The following is a 19,780-nucleotide window of genomic DNA, read 5'->3' on the forward strand; positions in this document are numbered from 1 at the left end:
GACTCATTAACAAGAATCTGGAGACAATATACACTGTCTGATGAAAAGATATAATAGGGAGAAAGATTTCATTTTCAATAGTGACAAAATTCCTAAAACATTTAGAAATAAACTTGCCTCAAATCAAACTTGCCTAGAAATGCATATTTTATATGAGAATGTAAGAAAAAATTTTGCTAAGAAGCATAAAATAAGGTAACATATTCCTGAATGGGAAAATTGAATAAAGATATATGTTAAATATTTATAAATATATATACATTTTAAATATGACAAATAGTCATGGTTAAGGTATTAGCTTAGAATTTACAGAGCTTTTACTATGTGTTAGGATCTGGGCAAAGAGCTTTATAAAAGCAGTGGTTAAGAGCAGGAGGTCACATGACTCTGGGCAGGATACTTAAAACCCTGAGACTTGGTTTCCTTATCTGTGAAATGGGAATAATAGTATGTGTCTCATGAGTTTCTGCTTAGGATTAAATGAGATGATTTGGAATAGTGCCTGGTAAGTGCCAAGCACTTAATTAATATGAACTACTGTTATCTGCATTTATAGATAAGGAAATTAAAGCTGTGAGAGGATAAAATAACTTGCCCAAGTTCACCCACAGCTGGTAAATGTCTGAACTAGCCTGGGGGATGGGGTTAGGGAGGCTTTCCTAAAAGATACAGAAAATTATATCATAATAGCTAAAACAAAGCACATCTTATATGAGGCCTTCATATACGCCTTGCAAAATAATATTCTGAATGATTAGCCAGTGTCTGTACTGATGAATGAATGAATGAATGAATGAATGAGTGAATAACAGCCTGGTATTTTCTTTACTTCCTTTCTTGCCTCCCATTTAAACAGCCAGACCATTCCATGCTTTGCCTCAGGGAAGGCACATGAAAGCAGAAAAAAGAGATAAAAGGAGCCTCTTCCCTCAGCACAATTGAAAAGACTCCTGGGGGTGCCTGGGTGGCTCAGTGGGTTAAAGCCTCTGCCTTCAGCTCAGGTCATGATCCCAGGGTCCTAGGATCGAGCCCCACATCCGGCTCTCTGCTCCTCGGAAAGCCTGCTTTCTCCTCTCTCTCTGCCTGCTTGTGATCTCTGTCTGTCAAATAAATGAATGAAATCTTAAAAAAAAAAAAAAAAAAAAAAGAAAAAGAAGAAGAAGAAAGAAAGAAAAGAAAGACTCCTGAGCAAACCTAGACTGAAGTATAGGAGAAGATGGTTATGATGATCAAGGCTGTCCCCTCCCCCTCCCCCGAGGTGGCACAAAGGCATGGAGGGAGACTTGGTGCTCCACCGGGACCTACAGATACCAACAAACAAGAACAGATGAGACAAGGATAGATGATGTCAAGGGTAGGGGCCTTTGTAAGTCCCTAATAGTCTAGCACCCCACCCCACTCTGACCCCCCAAATGGAAACTGGAACGGACAGGGATTTAAAAAGACAGCACCTTTTTAAAATGGGGGCTCAAAATACAGATGGAGATTGTTAGAAAATAAATGAATGCTTCTTATACACTTCAGTTTAGAGGCTGAAACTGGATTCCAAAGGATAGATTTTTAAAGAAAATAGCGTTGGAGAAATGTGCTATTAAAAAATTTTCCATTTAGAGGAGAAGCTTGGGCAGTGGACAAAGGCAGCAATGTATTTATTTACTAGACTCAGCACATTCATCTCTGCCCTGAAATTACATGTGATTGTCCTTAAGACCGGGGTTGAACTTGCATCTCAATTTGCCTTGGATAGTCACCATCTGCCCACTTGTCTTGGCTTCATTGTTAGTACTGCCCCCTTTCATTCTCAAAAGCTTTCCAGTTTGGGCAATAAGTTATGTGGTTACTCTGTTAAAGATTTTAAAATTCAAGCAATCCTGTGGGCGAGCAACTCTTAGCTAGATGCCATGACACAGAAAGTTTCATACCCTCCAGGCAGGGGTGGCTGGAGGTCAGTGGAGCAATGAAGTTAAGCCTCCGGAGGGGCTGAGAATCTTACCTGGACAGGAAAGGAAGAGTCAGGTACTGTCTCATGAGAGGAGTCTGGGTAAGGTTGAAGATCAGGTGCTGTGTGGAGTTAAGAGGACACTGGTGGGGTTAGAGAGGGAGGTTTGAACTTAATCTTTCACACATGAAACAGCTCAGAGTGTTTCAATATCAGCATGGCCTACGTTATGCTCATAGGAGCAGGCAAGAAATAGAACCCAAATTGTGTTTGGAGTTAGGGTCTAGGCAGCTAAAGAGACGCTTGGAAAGAGGGGATATCTACTCTATATCCTTTTACTTCTATTACATTTTGAATCTTGTGCCTGTATTACCTATTCAGAAAAATACAGATGCAACATGGAAATTTTAAGGAATGGAGTCTACCTTGCCCATAATCTCTAGATAAACTGTGGAACCATTTGGTCAGGTTTCTAAAATGCCATCAGGAAAACAAGTGGCCTTTAAACATTTGAAAAGATGTTCAACCTCTTTTTAAAAAATAGGGTTGGAGGCCTGGCTGGCTCAATGGGTTAAGCGGTTAAGCATCTGCCTTTGGCTCACGTCCTGATCTCAGGGGTCCTAGAATCTGAGAGTCATGCTCCCTGCTCAGTGGGAGTATGCTTGTCCCCCTGCCCCTCCTCTGACTCATGCCTGCGTACTGTCTCTCTCTCTCTCACTCAAATAAGTAAATGAAATCTTAAAAAAAGCAGCAGCAGCAGCAGCAAATTAGAGCCACAGTGAAATGCCACTTTTTAACTTTCGTTTTTTTTAAAAGATTTTATTTATTTATTTGACAGACAAAGATCACAAGTAGACAGAGAGGCAGGCAGAGAGAGAGGAGGAAGCAGGCTCCCTGCTGAGCACAGAGCCCGATGCAGGACTCGATCCCAGGACCCTGAGATCATGACCTGAGCCAAAAGCAGAGGTCCAACCCACTGAGCCACCCAGATGCCCCCACTTTTTAACTTTCAAATCACCAAATATGGAAAGGTTTCATAACAATAACAGGGGAAGGAAGTGGGCCCTCTTCTACACAATGGCTGGTGACCCTGTATTGGGCATATGCAAATGCAGGGTTGATGGGGCCACTTTGGCAATATTTATAAAACTTTATAATGCACATATCTTAGGGTAGCAGTGACTTTTTGTCTAGAAATTTATCTTGGGCATATACTCCCACCTGTGGGTAAAGACGTATGTGTGGTTTGGGGCAGTTACCCACCTCCCTGCAGTATTATGTCAGAGGATTATCATGGAAATTAAATGATACAATACATGAAAAGAACTGTAAAGGATTTGAAGATGACACATAATAAATGCCCAGTAAATTTTGGCTGTTATCATTACAGCATTGTTTGTGGCAGCAAAGCACCGGAAACAACCTGAATGTCCATCTATCAGGGACTGATTAAAAAAAAGTTTTGTCTGTACATTGGAAAACCAATGTACAGCTTTTAAATAGAGTGAATACTCTTTAAACAATGCTATGAAATGATCTTTAGAAATATTAAGTTGGGGAGAAAAAGCAAAGTGTAGAACAGTGCTTATAGTTTACCACCATTTGTTGGTGCGGGGAGTAGCAGGTACACCTATGAGGGCATAGTCTCTCCAGGGAAGAAGTCACAAGAACCCAGTTTCACTGAAGATTCCTGGGAGCAGAACCAGGAGGCAGGTGCCCATAGCCCACTGGTATAACCTCTTGTACCTTTTATATTATCCACATAGGGATGCACTTGCTATTAAAAAAACAAATTCTACTTCTGGATATATATATCTGAAAGGGTTAAAAAGCAGGGGTTCCAAAAGGTACTCATACTGTACACCAATGTTCGTTACTCACAATAGGCAAAAGATGGAAACAATCTAAATGTTTTTCTACAGATGAAAGGTCAAACAGAATGTGGCATATCCATGCAATTCAATATTACTCAGCCTTTAGATGGGAAGAGGGGTGCCTGGCTGGCTCAGCTGGTAGAGCACATGCCTCTTTAGCTTGGGGTTGTAAGCTTGAGCCCCACACTGAGTGGAGAGATCACATAAAAATAAAGTCTTAAAAAATGTTTCTAAATGAAAGGAAAGAAATTCTAACACAAGCTACAACATGCATGAACCTTGAGGACATTGTGCTAAGTGAAATAAGCCTGACCTCAAAAGACAAATGCTGTATGATTCCACTTATACAAAGTACCTAGAATAGCCAAATTCATAGAGACAGAGGCATAATAATGGATCTGAGGCTGGGGAAGGGGGCGATGGGGAGTCACTGTTTAATAGGTACAGAGTTTCAGTTGGGGAAGATGAAAAAGTTCTGGATATAGATGGTGGTAATGGTTGTACAGTAATGTGAATGTACTTAATGCTATTAAATTTGTATCCTCAAAAATAGTTAAAATGGTAAATTTTGTTATGTATATTTTACCACAAAAAAAGTAAATAATTTTGATTTAATATTAAATAAGATAATATATAATTTTAAACACTTCTTTAAAATAGTGGGTTGTTTTGTTGTTGTTGTTTTGCTTTTTGGTTTTTTGTTTGTTTGTTTTGTTTTGTTTTGCTTTGACTGAGTTATGTTAGAGGTAGAGTCTGATTACAAGGAGCTATAATGTATGAGACACAACAAGGAATAAGCCCTTAAAAAAGGACCCTTAGTCTCTGAACCCTGGTGTTCTCCATGCCAGGCGAACCTGTACTGACTGGCTTCTGGGGGATTCCTGATACAGAGAGGACGTGAAAGGCTGAACCAGGACCAAGGAAGGAGGGCAAGCAATTTCATCTAAGAGAGGGAAGAAAAGGAAGGGAAGAGATGGTAGGTAGGGGCAGACGCAGAGGAAATTCCCACCTGACCACATAGACTTTCTCCATGAGAAGTGGTAAGGGTGGGGAGTGTGTGCCTTTGGGGTGGATTTTGAGGGTAGTGGAAATGTTGACCTTCAAGGGGTCAGACCAGGGATATGTAAAAGAATTGCCATGTCCCCACTGAGGACCCCGGTCAGGCTGGAGATCAGACACTTGTAGAGAGAATTTTCCTATGCCTCCCACCTCTTCTCCCTCCCCAGGCAACCACCCTGAAGCCTTTGCAGAACCCTGGGAGCTGAATAAGTGAGGAGGAGTAGAAACCAGGACTTTCCATCCATACCGCCAACCAGCACGGGCCTCTCTTCTTCCGCAACACCAGATTGGGATGGGAAGAGGCCCCAATTTTAAATTGAGACTGAGGTTTGGATTATCAGTGGGATCAACATTATAATTTCTGAAATGAGCCTGAGACCGAGGGAGACCAGAACAATCATATGACTTGTCTAAATTTTATCCAGGGGCAAAGCAAGATTCAACCACACCAAATAAATCTAAAAGAGCAATCAGAGGTAAAACTCAGGCTGCTTTCTGATTTTTCCCCATGAGTCATGCTGTTTAATGGAACACTTATACTACCTTCAACTGTTACTCAACATGCATGTATCTTACACCTCCCGCTAGACTGTAAGCTTTCTGAGGGCAGGGCCCAGGGGATGTTGATCTGCATATTGCCACCACAGCCCAGCAAAGTGCCTTGCATGTACACAGTAAGCCACAGGGCTATATGATTCAGTGCATGGGGACAGGGCCGCTGGCAACATGACTAGTGCACCATGGTAAAAATTGGCTAGACAGCTAGAAGCAACAAGGCAGTACTTTGGAAACTCATCTCAGAAAACTCCTTAGCTAGATCACTGAGTTCATGAAATACACTTTATAAAGGGGCTAAGTGGTTTGGTTGGTTAAGCATCTGACTCTTAGTTTTGGCTCAGGTCATGATCTCAGGGTCCTGGGATCAGGCCCTGTGTTGGGCTCCCTACTCGGTGGTGAGTCTGCTTCCCCTCTCCCTCTGCTCCTCCCTCTGCTCGTGAGCTCTCTCTCTCTCTCTCTCTCTCTCAAATAAATCCTAAAAAATTTAAAAAGAGCCTGTGTTCAAGGAATTCTGATATAAAATGACCTGTGTGCCCAGGTTTGGGGTAAAAGGCATAGAAATGAAGTAGGTGTGGATGATCATGTTCTGTTTCTCTGTTAGAGCCACTCCTGTTCTGAATTAAGGGGAAGCAGGCTAAGACACAAAAGGAGGGTGCAGTCAGACCCAGCTCATGCTGTATGAGAGCAGGCATGAATGCTGCAGTGCCCCATTAGGCTTCAAACCAAGCCAAATCCATTTTTGCGTAAGGAATCTTACAGGGCTCCTTCCTTCAAAATTATATAAAATAATGCAAATTATGTATTTCTGAGAGAATAAATTAGCTGAAGAAGTCTAGAGCCCAACTCTTCAGACAGGGAAGTAGATCTCGAGTAGCTGAGTAGCAAAGCTTTCTCCAGATGAAGGTTATGAAAGGGAAACCCAAGACCGGTTGGTTCTGGTTTGCGGATGGTAACATCAGAGAACACACACTGCCTTCTATTTTATGTGACAGCATCACTCCTGCTGAAGTATCTCCTTTGTAGGCCAGGCCTCCATCAACAGTCACTGAGCAGGGAGGTAAAAGAGAAGCTATTTGAGCATCTCCATCAATAACTCTGAGTATTGATTACTGCCTCTCTGATAAGATGAACTTAACCAAAGGGAGAGTGGGCAGGCATTCAGTCAAGCGACAAGCCACTCACACACCTTCAATGGGTGGGGAAAGACGGCTCTCCTCAAACTGGGCAACCCAAAATAAGCTGGGAGTGGGGGACGAGGGGGAGAAGAGCACAGTTGGTGAGGTTTTAGGATACTCCTGAGAACATGCTTCAGCTCGTGAGCTCACAGCTCAGTCCCAAATTGCAGGAAAGTAAAAAACTCTTTCTTGAGGACAGAAGCTCACAGAGCTAAGGGCTCTGGATTTCTAAGTTAGAATTTCATCAAGGGCTGGGTGACCCTTTCTTGGATAGACAACTGATCCCCAGAAGTCCTGATTTGCAAGAACTACAGTCTATTACATCTAGAAAGAGAGATGAGGACTAGCTCCTCTGCTTCTCATGCATAACCTGCCTCCCATTCCCAGAGCCCAAGAAGCAGATCCTTGGTAAAGGTCACCTCCTTTGGGTGGGAAAGCTTAGGTGAAGTAGGGGTTTTTATATAAGTCTCATGTTTCCCTGAGTCATAGAAGCCTCCAAGAAGATGCTGGGCATAACCCTTATTGAATTGAAAGAAGCTCGAAGGAAGCACAGGACCAAGCCTCATGACTACCATGGCTGAAGAACCTGGATTAAGAAGGGCAGTTAGACCAACGTGCAGAGAATACAACTAGATTTAGATCTCAGCCCCTCAGTGCATGTCTGACATTGCACAGATGCACGTGCCCCTAGACGCTCCCCTCTCCAAAGGTGGGGGTAGGGGAATGCAGAATAGCAACACCACCACAGGACAACTGGTCATTATCTTGTCCTTCACTATGTTGAAATAGGTAAAAATTAAGCAAGAGGCTGTCCCTTATCTTTGCTCCCTAAATCCTGCACCCGCCCTTAGCAAAGAGCAACAAAATTCTCAACTGACCCTCTGTGGGCTGGAGACACCTGCCTATACCATTGGGTTCATTCATTCACATCCCCAAACCTGAATCTACAACCAAGCTGTTAACTCCATATATTTAAAATCCACTCTACTCACCCGCGTGCAGTAGTGCAGTAACTGGTTGCTCCGCTGCCTCTGCCACCGTTGAATCCAATCCTTTAGGGTGGGCCTTGCCTTTGGAACCCAGCCACCTCTCCTTTTTTTCTACCTCTGCTATTAACATAGCCCCTCCTCTATTACCTCACCAACCAACTATTTTAGAACCAAAAAGTCTTTGTCTATTCACAGACACCGTAAAAGTAACATTTGATTTAAGTTTTTAAATCTAATGTCTTTGTCTTCCTCAATTCTTATTGTTTTATCTAATCAGCATGTCCTAGGGAGGGTTATTACTTGTGGGTTTAGCTTGCCCAAGCACAATGGGGCCAACTGAGCCATTTCCCCAGAAAGAATCAGCTTCTTTAAGGGACAATCCTCAGGAAAGATGTCCTCTTTGCCTCATCTCAGAGGCCTGAGATTATGGAGCACATTCCACATCCCACAGCCCCTCCAGCTCTGCAACCCCCAATTCCTGACTCTTCCGGAGAAGGAAATGGCCAAGAGAAATGAAGAAGGCATTTGAACAAATCAAACCCTGCAAGAAAAGCCTTGCGTACTTTGTGACTGTTTACTTTATAATTGTTCTAAGTCTTGTGCTGAATTTTAACCTCATTTTAACTGCTTTGTAAGTAGGAAAGATAGACCGATCAGTGGGAAGAGCTCAGGGAGAAGGCAGAGACAGTGAGGGGAAAAGAAGTGCTAGTGGGGGAGGGACACACACTGTTGGGGTGTAGACACACACTGTTGGGGTGTGGGCACACAGTGCTGGCGGGTGGACACAGTGCTGAGGGTGTGGGTAGAGTGTTGGCGGACAGACTCAGAGTGTTGGGGGGTGAGCACCCAGTGTGGGGGGTGTGGGCACACTGTAGGGGGTGCAGGCACATAATATTGGGGGGCAGATACACAGTGTTGGGTGTGGGCAAACATGGTTGGGGTGTGAGCACCCAGCACTGGGTGTGTGCACACGGTGTTGGGGTGTGTGAGCACACAGGGTTGGGTGTGAACACACAGGGTTGGGATATGGGTATGCAGAGTTGCAAAGTGAGCACAGTGTTGGGGGTGGGCATGGTGTTGGGGGATGGGCAAATGGTTTGGGTTGTGGGCACACAGAGTAGGCAGGATGAGAAAAGGGAACATGTTGAAATCTTTGGTGGCCTCTGGACACCAAGTACTGGGCTCAGTGATAAACACTGCTTCTCTTATTTAACTCTCAACAGTCCTGCCAGGCAAGGATTTTACATATGGAAACTGAGACTCAAGAGAGTATAATACTAGCCCATGGACACATAGAGGTAGGAAGAACAGGGGCTGGGAGCTCCTTGAAAAAAATGAACTCCACCTCTTTTCTTACACAGGCCCTACTGTAGATCTACTGAGTGTCTTCAGACCCATATTTCAGGGTTTACCTTTTCTTTCAGATAAGAAATTGATGTTCTGTATAAAGTCCTCACTGTGTTCCTAGCTCTCGAGGGCTTCCCCCAGTGGAAAAGCCACACATACAGCAGACTTGTAGGAAGGTGTGTTTTGGACACCATGGCTGAACCATAACTTTAACCTTACATCCTACTTTCTTTCCATAATCCATGGACTCAAAGACTAGCAAGACTAGGATGACTGACTCACCCTGGTTTGCCTGACACTTTCCCACTTTTAGCTCTGAAAGCACTTCAGCCTGCGAAACACCTTGTCTGGGGCAGATCGGGATAGGCTGGCCTAGAAGACGTGGTCTCCAGCCTCAGGGCATTTCCACCAAATCAGGGATTAGATGAATACACAAGCAGAAGAGTGCAAGGCCTCATAAAACAGCACAAAGGGAGGGAAAGGTTTAGTAAAAGAAAAACCATATGTGTTTAGAGGACTTACTCATTTCATAAATGGTCACGGCTTACCTTGGAAGTCCCCAGCCATAGCTTAGGCCCTATGTGCTACGCTTGTAACCCACTTCATAGAGGGGCAGCTGGGTGGCAGAATCAGTTGTACGTTCAACTCGTGATTGCTGCTCCAGTCATGATCTCGGGGTCGTGAGACTCAGCCTGCGGAGGCCCTGCATGGGTCCCTCATGAAGCTCCATGTCAGGCTCCGCACTGGGCATGGAACCTGCTTAAGATGCTCTCCCTCTCCCTCTACACTGCCTCTGTCGCACGTGCACGTCCTCACGCTCTTGGAAGGAAGGAAGGAAGGAATGGAGGGAAGAAGGAAGGAAGGAAGGAAAAAGAGAGAGAGGAAGGAAAGAAGGAAGGAAGGAAAAGGAAAAAAGAGAAAGAAAAAGAAACACTTCATGGAGAAAATGGCCTTCAGTAGGACGTAAAGGAAAAGGGTATAATGGTGGGATATGGAATAGCAGACGGGAGGGAAGGAACCATAAAAACAAAGACCTAAGTGACGGAATAATGCAGTGTACCCCAGGAACTAGGGAGCAGTTTCCCTAGTATAGTGTGGGTTTGGGGAGGAAAAGGACTGGGTCATTCTGGGAAGAGACATAATTATCAGCAAATGTGTCTGAGCCCCCAAGGAATGTGGAATGGGACTTTGTACAAGAATGGAAGGATTGGCTTCAGGGTGGGACAGGTTGGCACAGGTGGGAAGACACGTTGGGCCGTCACTGCCAAGCATTCCAGGGAGACCCTTTGGCTTCTACTCACCCAGGTTTTGTTTAAATTATGTGGATATTTAGTTCAGATATTTTAGCTTTTGATTCTTGTTTTTGTTTTTTACTTCGTGTAGGAATCAGAGGATGAGGTTCACCCTGGGTTAGTGAGGGACAGGATGCACAAAAGGAACAGGTTTGCAGGCTGAGGATCCTTCCTGATAAAGGAAGTAGGGAGAGGACTGCTCTGGCAGCCTCTTTCCAGTGTCCGCTGGGAGTTCACCGAAAGCTTGTTTGTTCCTCTCTCCAGCTCTAATGACACCTTTGCTGTCAACCAATGCACATTCTTAATTACTTTTTTTTTTTAGCTTAAAACAAAATCATAGTTCCAAGAGTTCTTATTTACTTTGAGAGCCTTTCTGTCTTGCTGTAGAAGTCATTCATTTGCTGTGTGTGAGCAAAGGGCCAGGCAGGGTGGAGGCTTGGGACAGATGGCCTGACATGCCCCCACAGCCACCAACCGCCATAATGCCTGCTGTTTCGGGGCTGCAGGGCTTTCCCACTCTACCTAATTCTCAGGTGACCCCTCTTCTCTCTGTATGAGGAGGCAGGTTCCTCAGCAAGTGTGATGCAAGTTCAGTTTACATGAAGAAGTCTAGCAGGAAGGGACACTGAGAAGTAAAGTTTGGGGCTTTCCCATCTCTCCCATGAGGAGGGTGAAATGGAGCTTAAGAAAGCCTATCCAAGAATGTACCACAAGGTTTCTAAGGCTTGACCAATGGTAAAGCTACATTTGGTCTTTCAACTGACGATGATGTGTCTGTTCCATAAACTAGAACGCAAGGTGAGGGCGGGAGGGGATGGCTGAGAGGCATCCCTTCCCCTCACTGTGCCCCAGCCTGAGCCTTTCAGCCAGGACTCAGAAGCAGGCTCTGCAGGAACGTGGCTGTCCAACCTGAACCACCTGAGTGGAGTGAGGCTGGAGGACTTTCCTGCCAAATGGACAAGAGCTCAGTGTCTGATCCCAAAGAATCTATCGTACAGCAGTCCCCCTCTTCCCCGCAGGTTTACCTTCTGTGGTTTCAGTTACCTGCAGTCCACTGTGGTCCAGAAGCAGGTGCTCCTTCTTCATTAGCAGGTCAGCAGGAGCCTAAGGCTACGTAGGTCACACCACCTACGCTATTCCCCTCATTGCTTCTCATCCTGTGGGCATTTTATCATCTCACAGCATCACCAGAAGGGTGAGTACCATACAATAAGCTATTCTGAAAGAAAGAGAGAGAGCACATTCACATGACTTTTATTACAGAATATCATTATAGTCGTTCTATCTTATTATTAGTTGTTGTTAATTACACTGTGCCTAATTTATAAATTAACATAGGTATGTATGTACAGGAAAAAAACATAGTATATAGGGAGTTCAGTATATCTGTGGTTCTAGGCACTTACTGGAGGTCTAGGAACATATCTAGATAAGGGAGAGCTACCATACTTGTCTTCCAGCACTGCTTTGGAATTTTCCCTTTCTTTCCTTAAAAAAAAAAATGTAGTTTCAGTTGAACTTAGGGATGAAAGAGAAGTAAATGTAAGAATTCGGTTTATCTTGAACTAGAGTTTTAAATTTTTTTTAAGATTTTATTTATTTATTTGACAGAAAGAGATCACAAGTAGGCAGAGAGACAGGCAGAGAGAGAAGAGGAAGCAGGCTCCCTGCTGAGCAGAGAGCCCGATTTGGGGCTCTATCCCAGGACCCTGGGATAGTGACCTGAGCTGAAGACAGAGGCTTTAACCCACTGAGCCACCCAGGCACCCCCCTGGTATATTTTCTTGATAGATTTCTCTGGTACATTGTTGACAATTGTTTCCTTCTTGAAATCCCCTCTTTTGGGGTGGTTTTGTTTGCCTGTTGTTTTGTTTTGGTATATTTTGGGACATCTAGGTCTTTAGGCATGTGCATCTTCATCTTTGCTGAATACTGCCACAATGTGCTCTAGAAGGACGATAGTACTACACACCCCCACAGGCAGTATGAAACACTCTAACGGAATTATTTAAAGACAAGCGTTGCGGGGCGCCTGGGTGGCTCAGTGGGTTGGGCCGCTGCCTTCGGCTCAGGTCATGATCTCGGGGTCCCGGGATCGAGTCCCGCATCGGGCTCTCTGCTCAGCAGGGAGCCTGCTTCCTCCTCTCTCTCTGCCTGCCTCTCTGCCTACTTGTGATCTCTCTCTGTCAAATAAATAAATAAAATCTTTAAAAAAAAAAAAAAAAAAAAAAAAAAAAAAAAAAAAGACAAGCGTTGGTAGAGTTGGGATGATCCAGTTGGGATGATCCCACAGCATTTGCTCAGCTCCCCCTTTGCACCTTCTCCCCACAAATCTCTCTCTTGTGAACCTGAATCCTGTTGCTGGCTTAAGTCAACCCCATGACCATCCTCACTGTCCCGACAACAAAAACCAACTGAGAGCATTAAAGGCTCACTCTCCTAAAAGCTTGTTTTTGCATTCTGTTCCTTGTCCCCAGATCACCAGAGGCCTTCCAGGGCAGTCAAATAAAGTCTGAGCTCCTTGGATTGGCACCCAAGGCCTTCCCCTGCCCAGCTTCCTCATTCTTTCCATGACTTATTTCCCCCCACTCTCTATGGGAGAGCACTTGAATCCAGGCAAGTTTATCCCCCATTCTGGTGCTGGGGGATAAACCAGTACAGCCACTCTGCAAAAACATGTGGTAATACTTGATAAGGTTGAAAATAAACATACCAAACAACAAAGCAATTCCACTTTTGCATATATGTACCAGAACCAAACGAACAAGGATATTTGTGCAGCGTGGTTTGTAGGTACTTAAACTTGGAAACAATCCGAATGTCCATCAAGAGCAGAATGGAGGGGCACCTGGGTGGCTCAGTGGGTTAAGCTTCTGCCTTCAGCTCAGGTCAGGATCTCAGGGTCCTGGGATTGAGCCCCACAACAGGCTCTCTGCTCAGTGGAGAGCCTGCTTCCCCCCCCCCCCGCACCACACTCCCCCTCCGACTCTCTGCCTACTTGTGATCTCTGTCAAATAAATAAATAAAATCTTTAAAAAAAAAAAAAAAAGAGCAGAATGGGTAAGTTCCAGCCTCTGTACCCTTCCCCACTCTGACCCCCACTGACCTAGCATCAGTGGGGATATTTCTTTTTCAGACCATCTATCTTCATTTAAAACAGCAGCCTGACTACCTACTTTATAAAATAGTTAGAATCTTTTTCCCTCACTGAAAAATGAATTTCCTGTATCATGTAAATATGTAAGAAAACTCTAGCAAGTTGTGGTCAACTACTTGTTTTATAATTTTTTAAAATAGTTTTAATCTAATCTACTCTTTTTCAATCCATGTTTAAAAGTTTATTTACAGTAAAATCCATTTTCTTTTAGCATTCAGTTCTAAGAGTGTTGACAAATGCATACAGTCTATCTTTTGCCTTTTTTTTTTTTTTTTTTTTTTTACAAAGGAGTATCAACATGGGTCTCACTTAATTTATCTTAGAGTTTGTCCACTGAGATATAATACTTTGGAAAACAAAGCTTGATTTCACAATTCAGTAGGCAAGTTGTGTTTTCTCCATGAGTTCACAAAAGTTCAGTTTCACCCAGTGGTCCTTGCTCAATTGTTTGCATAGGTTCTGATTGTCTTTTAGAATGGCCAGTCATGGGCTGACCCTTTCCACCAAGATCAGAAGGGAAAACAAGCCTTGCTTTCAACTCTCTACAGACACTTGACGAGCCATTGCTGCGGGTGAAGGATCCGACCAAGGAGTGTCTAAACCAGGTGCCTTCGACTGCCAAGTCCAGAAGTGGCCTAAAACTAAATGGCAGGAGAGGGTTTGCCATTTCCGAGCTACTTTGTCATCTAGAAAATGTCAAGATTTGATAGCCTAAGCATTGAGGGAGAGTGAACACTTGTCCCTACACTTCTCCAAGAAAGGCAGGGGAACTTGGACTCTTCGTAGGCATATAGTTTCCAAAGTACATGAAATCAACTAAGTTAACTTTTAAGCCATAAGTCCACCATTCTTTTTGTTCTGACATGATGCAAAAAAATTTAATTATTCATTGATTAAAACCTAGAAATACTTCCATGCCATCCCATCAAGAGACCAACTACTACCTCACCCAAAATTATATCCCTCCCTACCCCAGTTGTATTGACCTTTATTCTTCAATGGATGACTTCAAAAATGGGATGCTAAGCCTCACCAAGATGGTGACTTTGATGGCCAGACCCTCTGAGGTGGCCAGCCCCTCTTGTGGTGTAAGAATTAACATATCTTACAAATCTCCAGGTGGTGTGGATACTGGTGGTGAGCGGACCACACTTTGAGAATCACAGCTATAAATCTAAAAATTTATAGGAAATGTGGAAGGCAGAGGAACCTATTAACACTACAAGGATATATTTTAAATCCAAACTCTGAGAAATAGTTCCTTCAACAAATAAATCATAAGGAAAAAGAAAGCAAGAAAGAACCTAGAGATTAAAAGAGACTTAGTAGGCATGGAAAGTAGGGCCAAGATAGCATAGGCGAAATACAAGCCTTTATCTCTGTATGAAGCTGGATGTCAACATCTACCTCCAACAACAGCTACAGGCCAGCCTACTTAGACTAGTCACCTCCAAATCACTTCAAAAGGGAAGCTTGCCTATCAACTCGAGTATAAAATATCATGGGAGCTCTTTGTTTGAGCACCAGTAGAAACAATATCCTATCATTGCTGAGGAGAGATAGTGACAGATTCTAGCTTCTACTGTGTAATCTGGTCCCAGGATGACACTGGGCATAGAGCTTTCATTGATATTTACTTCATGGATCAGGTGATGTCTTTGAATTTAATATCCTCCCACAAAATTACTTGAAGTGGGTAAAGTAAGTATCTAAGTTGTCCAGTGAATCTCAAGAACTGGACATTCATCCCAAGTTGGATCTGGGCCTCAAAGAAGGACAGATCATCAAGTTGAGTAACATTAACATTGCAACCAAGAGATGATGGGTTTCTAAGCCCAGGACTACAGGGGACTGGGGGCCTAAATTTACTCCCAGACCCACTTGGAGGCAAAGTCATTATTCCCCCTCTATCCTCAGAGGATGTCATGAGCAGTCATGTTGCCCCCACCACCCATTCCAAATCTAACCACGGAAGCAATGACACAGATAACATTTTAGGATGGGCTTCTCCTACTCCTCTCATGACAGAAGCTCCAGTCTCTGACTTGGGGAGACTTTGGCCCTGCATCCAGCTCTGTTTCAAACCTGGCACCACAGCCATCCAACTGACTATTCAGTCCAGGACTGAATAGCCTCGGCAGAACATCAAGAATGGACTCGAAGAATAAAAATGACCTTGAGAAGATGGGGAAGAAAACCCCATCTTTGATGAAGAAAATGGACAAGGTGCAGAAAAGACTTTTTCTAAACACTTTCAATATATAATATATCTGTTTGGGGGATGATCAGAATACTCACACAGAGCCAGGGGATATTCTTGAAGACTTTGTCATAGAGTTCATCCCTGAAATGATGCACAAGGCAGTGTCAATTGAAAGACAAAGTCAAGAGGCACCTGGGGTGGCTCGGTTGGTTAAGCCTCTACCTTTGGCTCAGGTCATGATCTCAGGGTCCTGGGATAGAGCCCCGCATCAGGCTTTCTGCCCAGTGGGGAGCCTGCTTCCCCCCTCTCCTTGCCTGCCTCTCTGTCTACTTGTGATCTCTCTCTCTGTGTCAAATAAATAAATAAAATCTTTTTTAAAAGAGAAAAGAAAAGAAAGACAAGGTCAAGTATAAGCTGAAGATTTCATCTTCTTGATTTGAAAGGATCCAGGGAAGTTTGCTAAGGTTACTCGTGATTACTGTGAAACAGTCTGGAAAAGAATTTGATGAAGTCTACTATGGATCTTGACACTTTTTCTAATTTCTGAAGCTTCATTATCTTGTGGGGCAACCATTGATAGTAGCTGATATTTTCTGCAGTAAGTTTCATGTAATTGAAAGATGAACAAAATTTTCATGTCTTCAATTTTAGTGTGAGATTTGAGATCTTAACTGCTGCTTTGATATTACCATACTTGAACTGCTTATTGGGTTTCAATGACCACACAAAAGTTAAATTATTTTGCAAAACACAGTTCCTTCTGACTTTTGACTCTAAATGATGAAGAAGTACTTGTATTAGGTGTCTTTGTGCCATTGTAAGCGTCTACTACAGTTGCTTAAAATGTGAAACCTAAATGTCACTTTTGACACTGTGATACCTGAAATATGTGTTTCATGTATTTTGAAGTTTCTAGACAACAGTAATCTAGCAGATTATTAAAGATAATGAACTGTTCAATCATTATACTGTATACCTGAAACTAATATCACACTGTATGTTAACTGGAATTTAAATAAAAACTGGACAATAAAGATAGTGAACTGGTTTGTATTTTTGTTAAGTAGAAGTTGATATTGGAATGTAGTCTTTTGTAAGAATGTTTATGTCTTAGAAGATAATTTGCATGAAGGACATGGGGAGATGGAGAGAAGGGAGTTGGGGGAAATCGGAGGGGGAGATGAACCATAAGAGACTGTGGACTCTGAGAAACAAAATGAGGGTTTTAGAGGGGAGGGGAGTGGGCGGTTGGGTGAGCCTAGTGGTGGATATTATGGAGGGCATGTATTGCATGGAGCACTGGGTGTGGTGCATAAACAATGAATTCTGGAACACGGAAAAGAAATTTTAAAAATAATTTTTTTAAAGATAATTTGCTCTATTCTTTTCTTTAGATAATGAGTGATTTTTTTTGGAGAAACTAAATTTCACATGAATGCTTGTGTTGTAAGATTTTTTACTTAAAAACTTTGGGGCTTATATATACTACATGTCAAGTTGTAGGAGAACTCATTCTCATAAATCAGATTAAGGCATCTAAAATACATGCTTTTGGGTGCCTGGGTGGCTCAGTGGGTTAAGCCGCTGCCTTCGGGTCAGGTCATGATCTCAGGGTCCTGGGATCGAGTCCCGCATTGGGCTCTCTGCTCAGCAGGGAGCCTGCTTCCTCCTTTCTCTCTCTGCCTGCCTCTCTGCCTACTTGTAATCTCTCTCTGTCAAATAAATAAATAAATAAAATCTTTAAAAAAATAAATAAAAATAAAATAAAATACATGCTTTTAGTAGTACTTGGAATGGAATTGCTTAAAGAGCTGATGGCAGAATAAGCATTTGGGGTAGTGTTTTGTTAACATATTTGTTAGTTCTTGTTTATTGTGGAAACACGTACTTAAAATCAAATATGGCTATGGAAACCACTTCCTCACCTTCCTGTAGTTCAGGATATATGTATTTTGTGTATATTTAGCTATACTTTATTAAGTTATTATTGCACTTATTATAAAATAAGGATTTAAATTGCATTTAAAGAGATCAGGAAATGTTACTGTTTGTGAAATGGAGCGTTTTGTGGGGTATTTATAAACCTTATAATCAGTAATTATGAAAACTCTTCTTTCTCAAGCTACTAATACCAGGAATAAAATATGAAAAATTAAAATGAAATAACCCATGACCCTGAGGATACAAATCTTTAAGTTGGAAACCCCTTCTCTGTCCCAGAACTAAAACTACTGGACAGTCTTTTCCTTAACTTTCCCAGGGCACGCAAGCTGGTTTATGTCATTCTCTTCGATGTTACTTGCTGTGTATCTGCCGTCTCTTGCTCATTAACAAGGCGGGAGTAGTGGGACTTACTGTACTTGTGGCTTATTTCGAAGGGTTCAGCAGGCCAGGAAGAAATGACCTCTAACGTCTGTAAAATTCTTCTCCACCTTTTAAATTCAGTTTATTTCAGTCATCTCATGATCCTTGGGCACCTCTTTGTGAAGCCTTGTTTAGCAATTTCAGGGGACAAGAAATCTTTGTATTTCCTTCTCCCTGAGCTAATTCTCTGAAAGTGGATGGACTAGCCTTGGTGTCTATAATTCAGAATCTGGGCAGGGATAGGGATGGAGAAAGTTGTCTTCCCTGGGCACTGCTCTATGCCTCACTTCCCTGCATCCATGCTGACTGCAGCTCCATCCCCTCTCCTGTGTTCACGTGGGAAAGTGGCATCTCCACTATTCTTTTCTGTTGGCTGAGAAGCACACCTTTGGCCTGTAGGTATGGCTTGGATGAAGGAAGTTCAAGGGGCTGCTCTCAGTTATATTCTAGGGCAGTATTAGTTTCCTTGTAGCTCCATCCTGTTGCTCCACATGAAGCAAAGTTTTACTTGGTATTTGCCCCAGTGTTTAATCATGGGCAAGTATAGAACTTCTAACCTGATCTGTGGAGCAGAGAGATTGAAACCACTTAGCTCATGATGAATATCCATGTTGCCATGCTGCCAAGGTATCTGGCCCCTTTCTGTCAGTCTTCAAGTTCTTCAGTAGAAATGTGTTATATCCTCATTTATTAAGTTGAAGGGTCATAGCTCTAGCTGAGTCTTCCCAAAGTGAAGGCTCTAGTACCTAGCACCTAGAGAACCTCAAAAACAGGTTGCTTTCCCACCACTTTCCCTTCTCCCTAGCCCACCTTTCCATGTACAGTGCTATGAGGAGACTGTTCCTTCACAGGCGAAGGGGCTCTATCAATTTGTTTAATTAATGGGCAACTTTGAGGCAGAAGTAAGAGCATATAATTTCTTAGCACTTACGTGGATACTATTATGGACTGAAATTATGTGTACCTTAAAATTCATGTTGCAATCTAATCCTTAATGTGATGGTATCTGGAGGTAGGGCCTGTGGGGGTGATTAGGTCATGAGTGTGGAGCCTCATGAATGGGACTAGTCCACTTCCAAGAGGCCCGAGAGCTTGCTTACTCTCTTTCTGCCATGTGAGGATCCAAGATGTCATCTGCCTGCAACCAGAAGAGCACCCTCTCCAGAATATGACCATGCTGGCACCCTGATCTCAGACTTCCAGCTTTCAGAACTGTAAGAAATCAATTTTTGTTGTTGATAAGCCACCCAGTTTATGGTATCTTGCTATCACAACCCAAGCAAAGACTGATGCTTGCAATCTGAATGAAGGAAATTCTTACATTTAGTTTCAAAATATATTCTCTCTTGATTTCCCTCCTTTATCTCTTCCTAACTTTGGGTCCTTTTTTCGTTTTATTTTTTTTTTCATTGTACTCCCCCTCCAACAGGTCTATGGTCACAGAGCCATGGCAGGACATCTTTAAATTAAAGTTTTAAATGCAAAACACTGAAAAGAAAATCACTACAACCATTGGTGACTAAGAACTGGGAGCCTATGTTCTCAATCTTCCTCCACATTGTATTTATTGTATTCTCAAGATGATCTTGTATGTGTGTGTGTACATATATGTAATATATATGTACATACTGACTGACACATTAAAAATGAAGTTTAAGGGGGCACCTGGGTGGCTCAGTGGGTTAAACCTCTGCCTTTGGCTCAGGTCATGATCTCATGGTCCTGGGATCGAGCCCCCGTGTCCAGCTCTCTGCTCAGCGGGGAGCCTGCTTCCCTCCCTCTCTGCCTGCTGCTCTGCCTACTTGTGATCTCTCTGTCAAATA

At 43.0% G+C, this 19,780-nt stretch overlaps 1 protein-coding gene and 1 pseudogene across 4 annotated transcripts in view; one reads left to right on the top strand and one right to left on the bottom strand.

Annotated features, from left to right (window-relative positions):
* Positions 1-8,099, bottom strand: part of SLC4A5 (solute carrier family 4 member 5) — a 107,560-nt gene extending 99,461 nt beyond the window's left edge. For 2 of the 4 annotated variants that reach the window (XM_059188097.1, XM_059188098.1), the window contains exon 1: positions 7,598-8,099. In XM_059188097.1, the coding sequence (XP_059044080.1) occupies positions 7,598-7,724 (127 nt within the window). In that variant the 5' untranslated portion in view covers positions 7,725-8,099. Of the gene's footprint in view, positions 1-1,993; positions 2,062-7,597 lie in introns of all 4 variants that reach the window. The other 2 variants (XM_059188099.1, XM_059188101.1) reach the window with 2 other exon arrangements.
* A 2,899-nt stretch (positions 8,100-10,998) lies between these two features.
* LOC131808401 (adaptin ear-binding coat-associated protein 1-like) lies at positions 10,999-16,302 on the top strand (annotated as a pseudogene).
* The last annotated feature ends 3,478 nt before the right edge of the window (positions 16,303-19,780 follow it).

Source organism: Mustela lutreola, chromosome 9 (assembly GCF_030435805.1).
Source record: "Mustela lutreola isolate mMusLut2 chromosome 9, mMusLut2.pri, whole genome shotgun sequence".
In the NCBI taxonomy this organism is placed as follows: Eukaryota; Metazoa; Chordata; class Mammalia; order Carnivora; family Mustelidae; genus Mustela; species Mustela lutreola.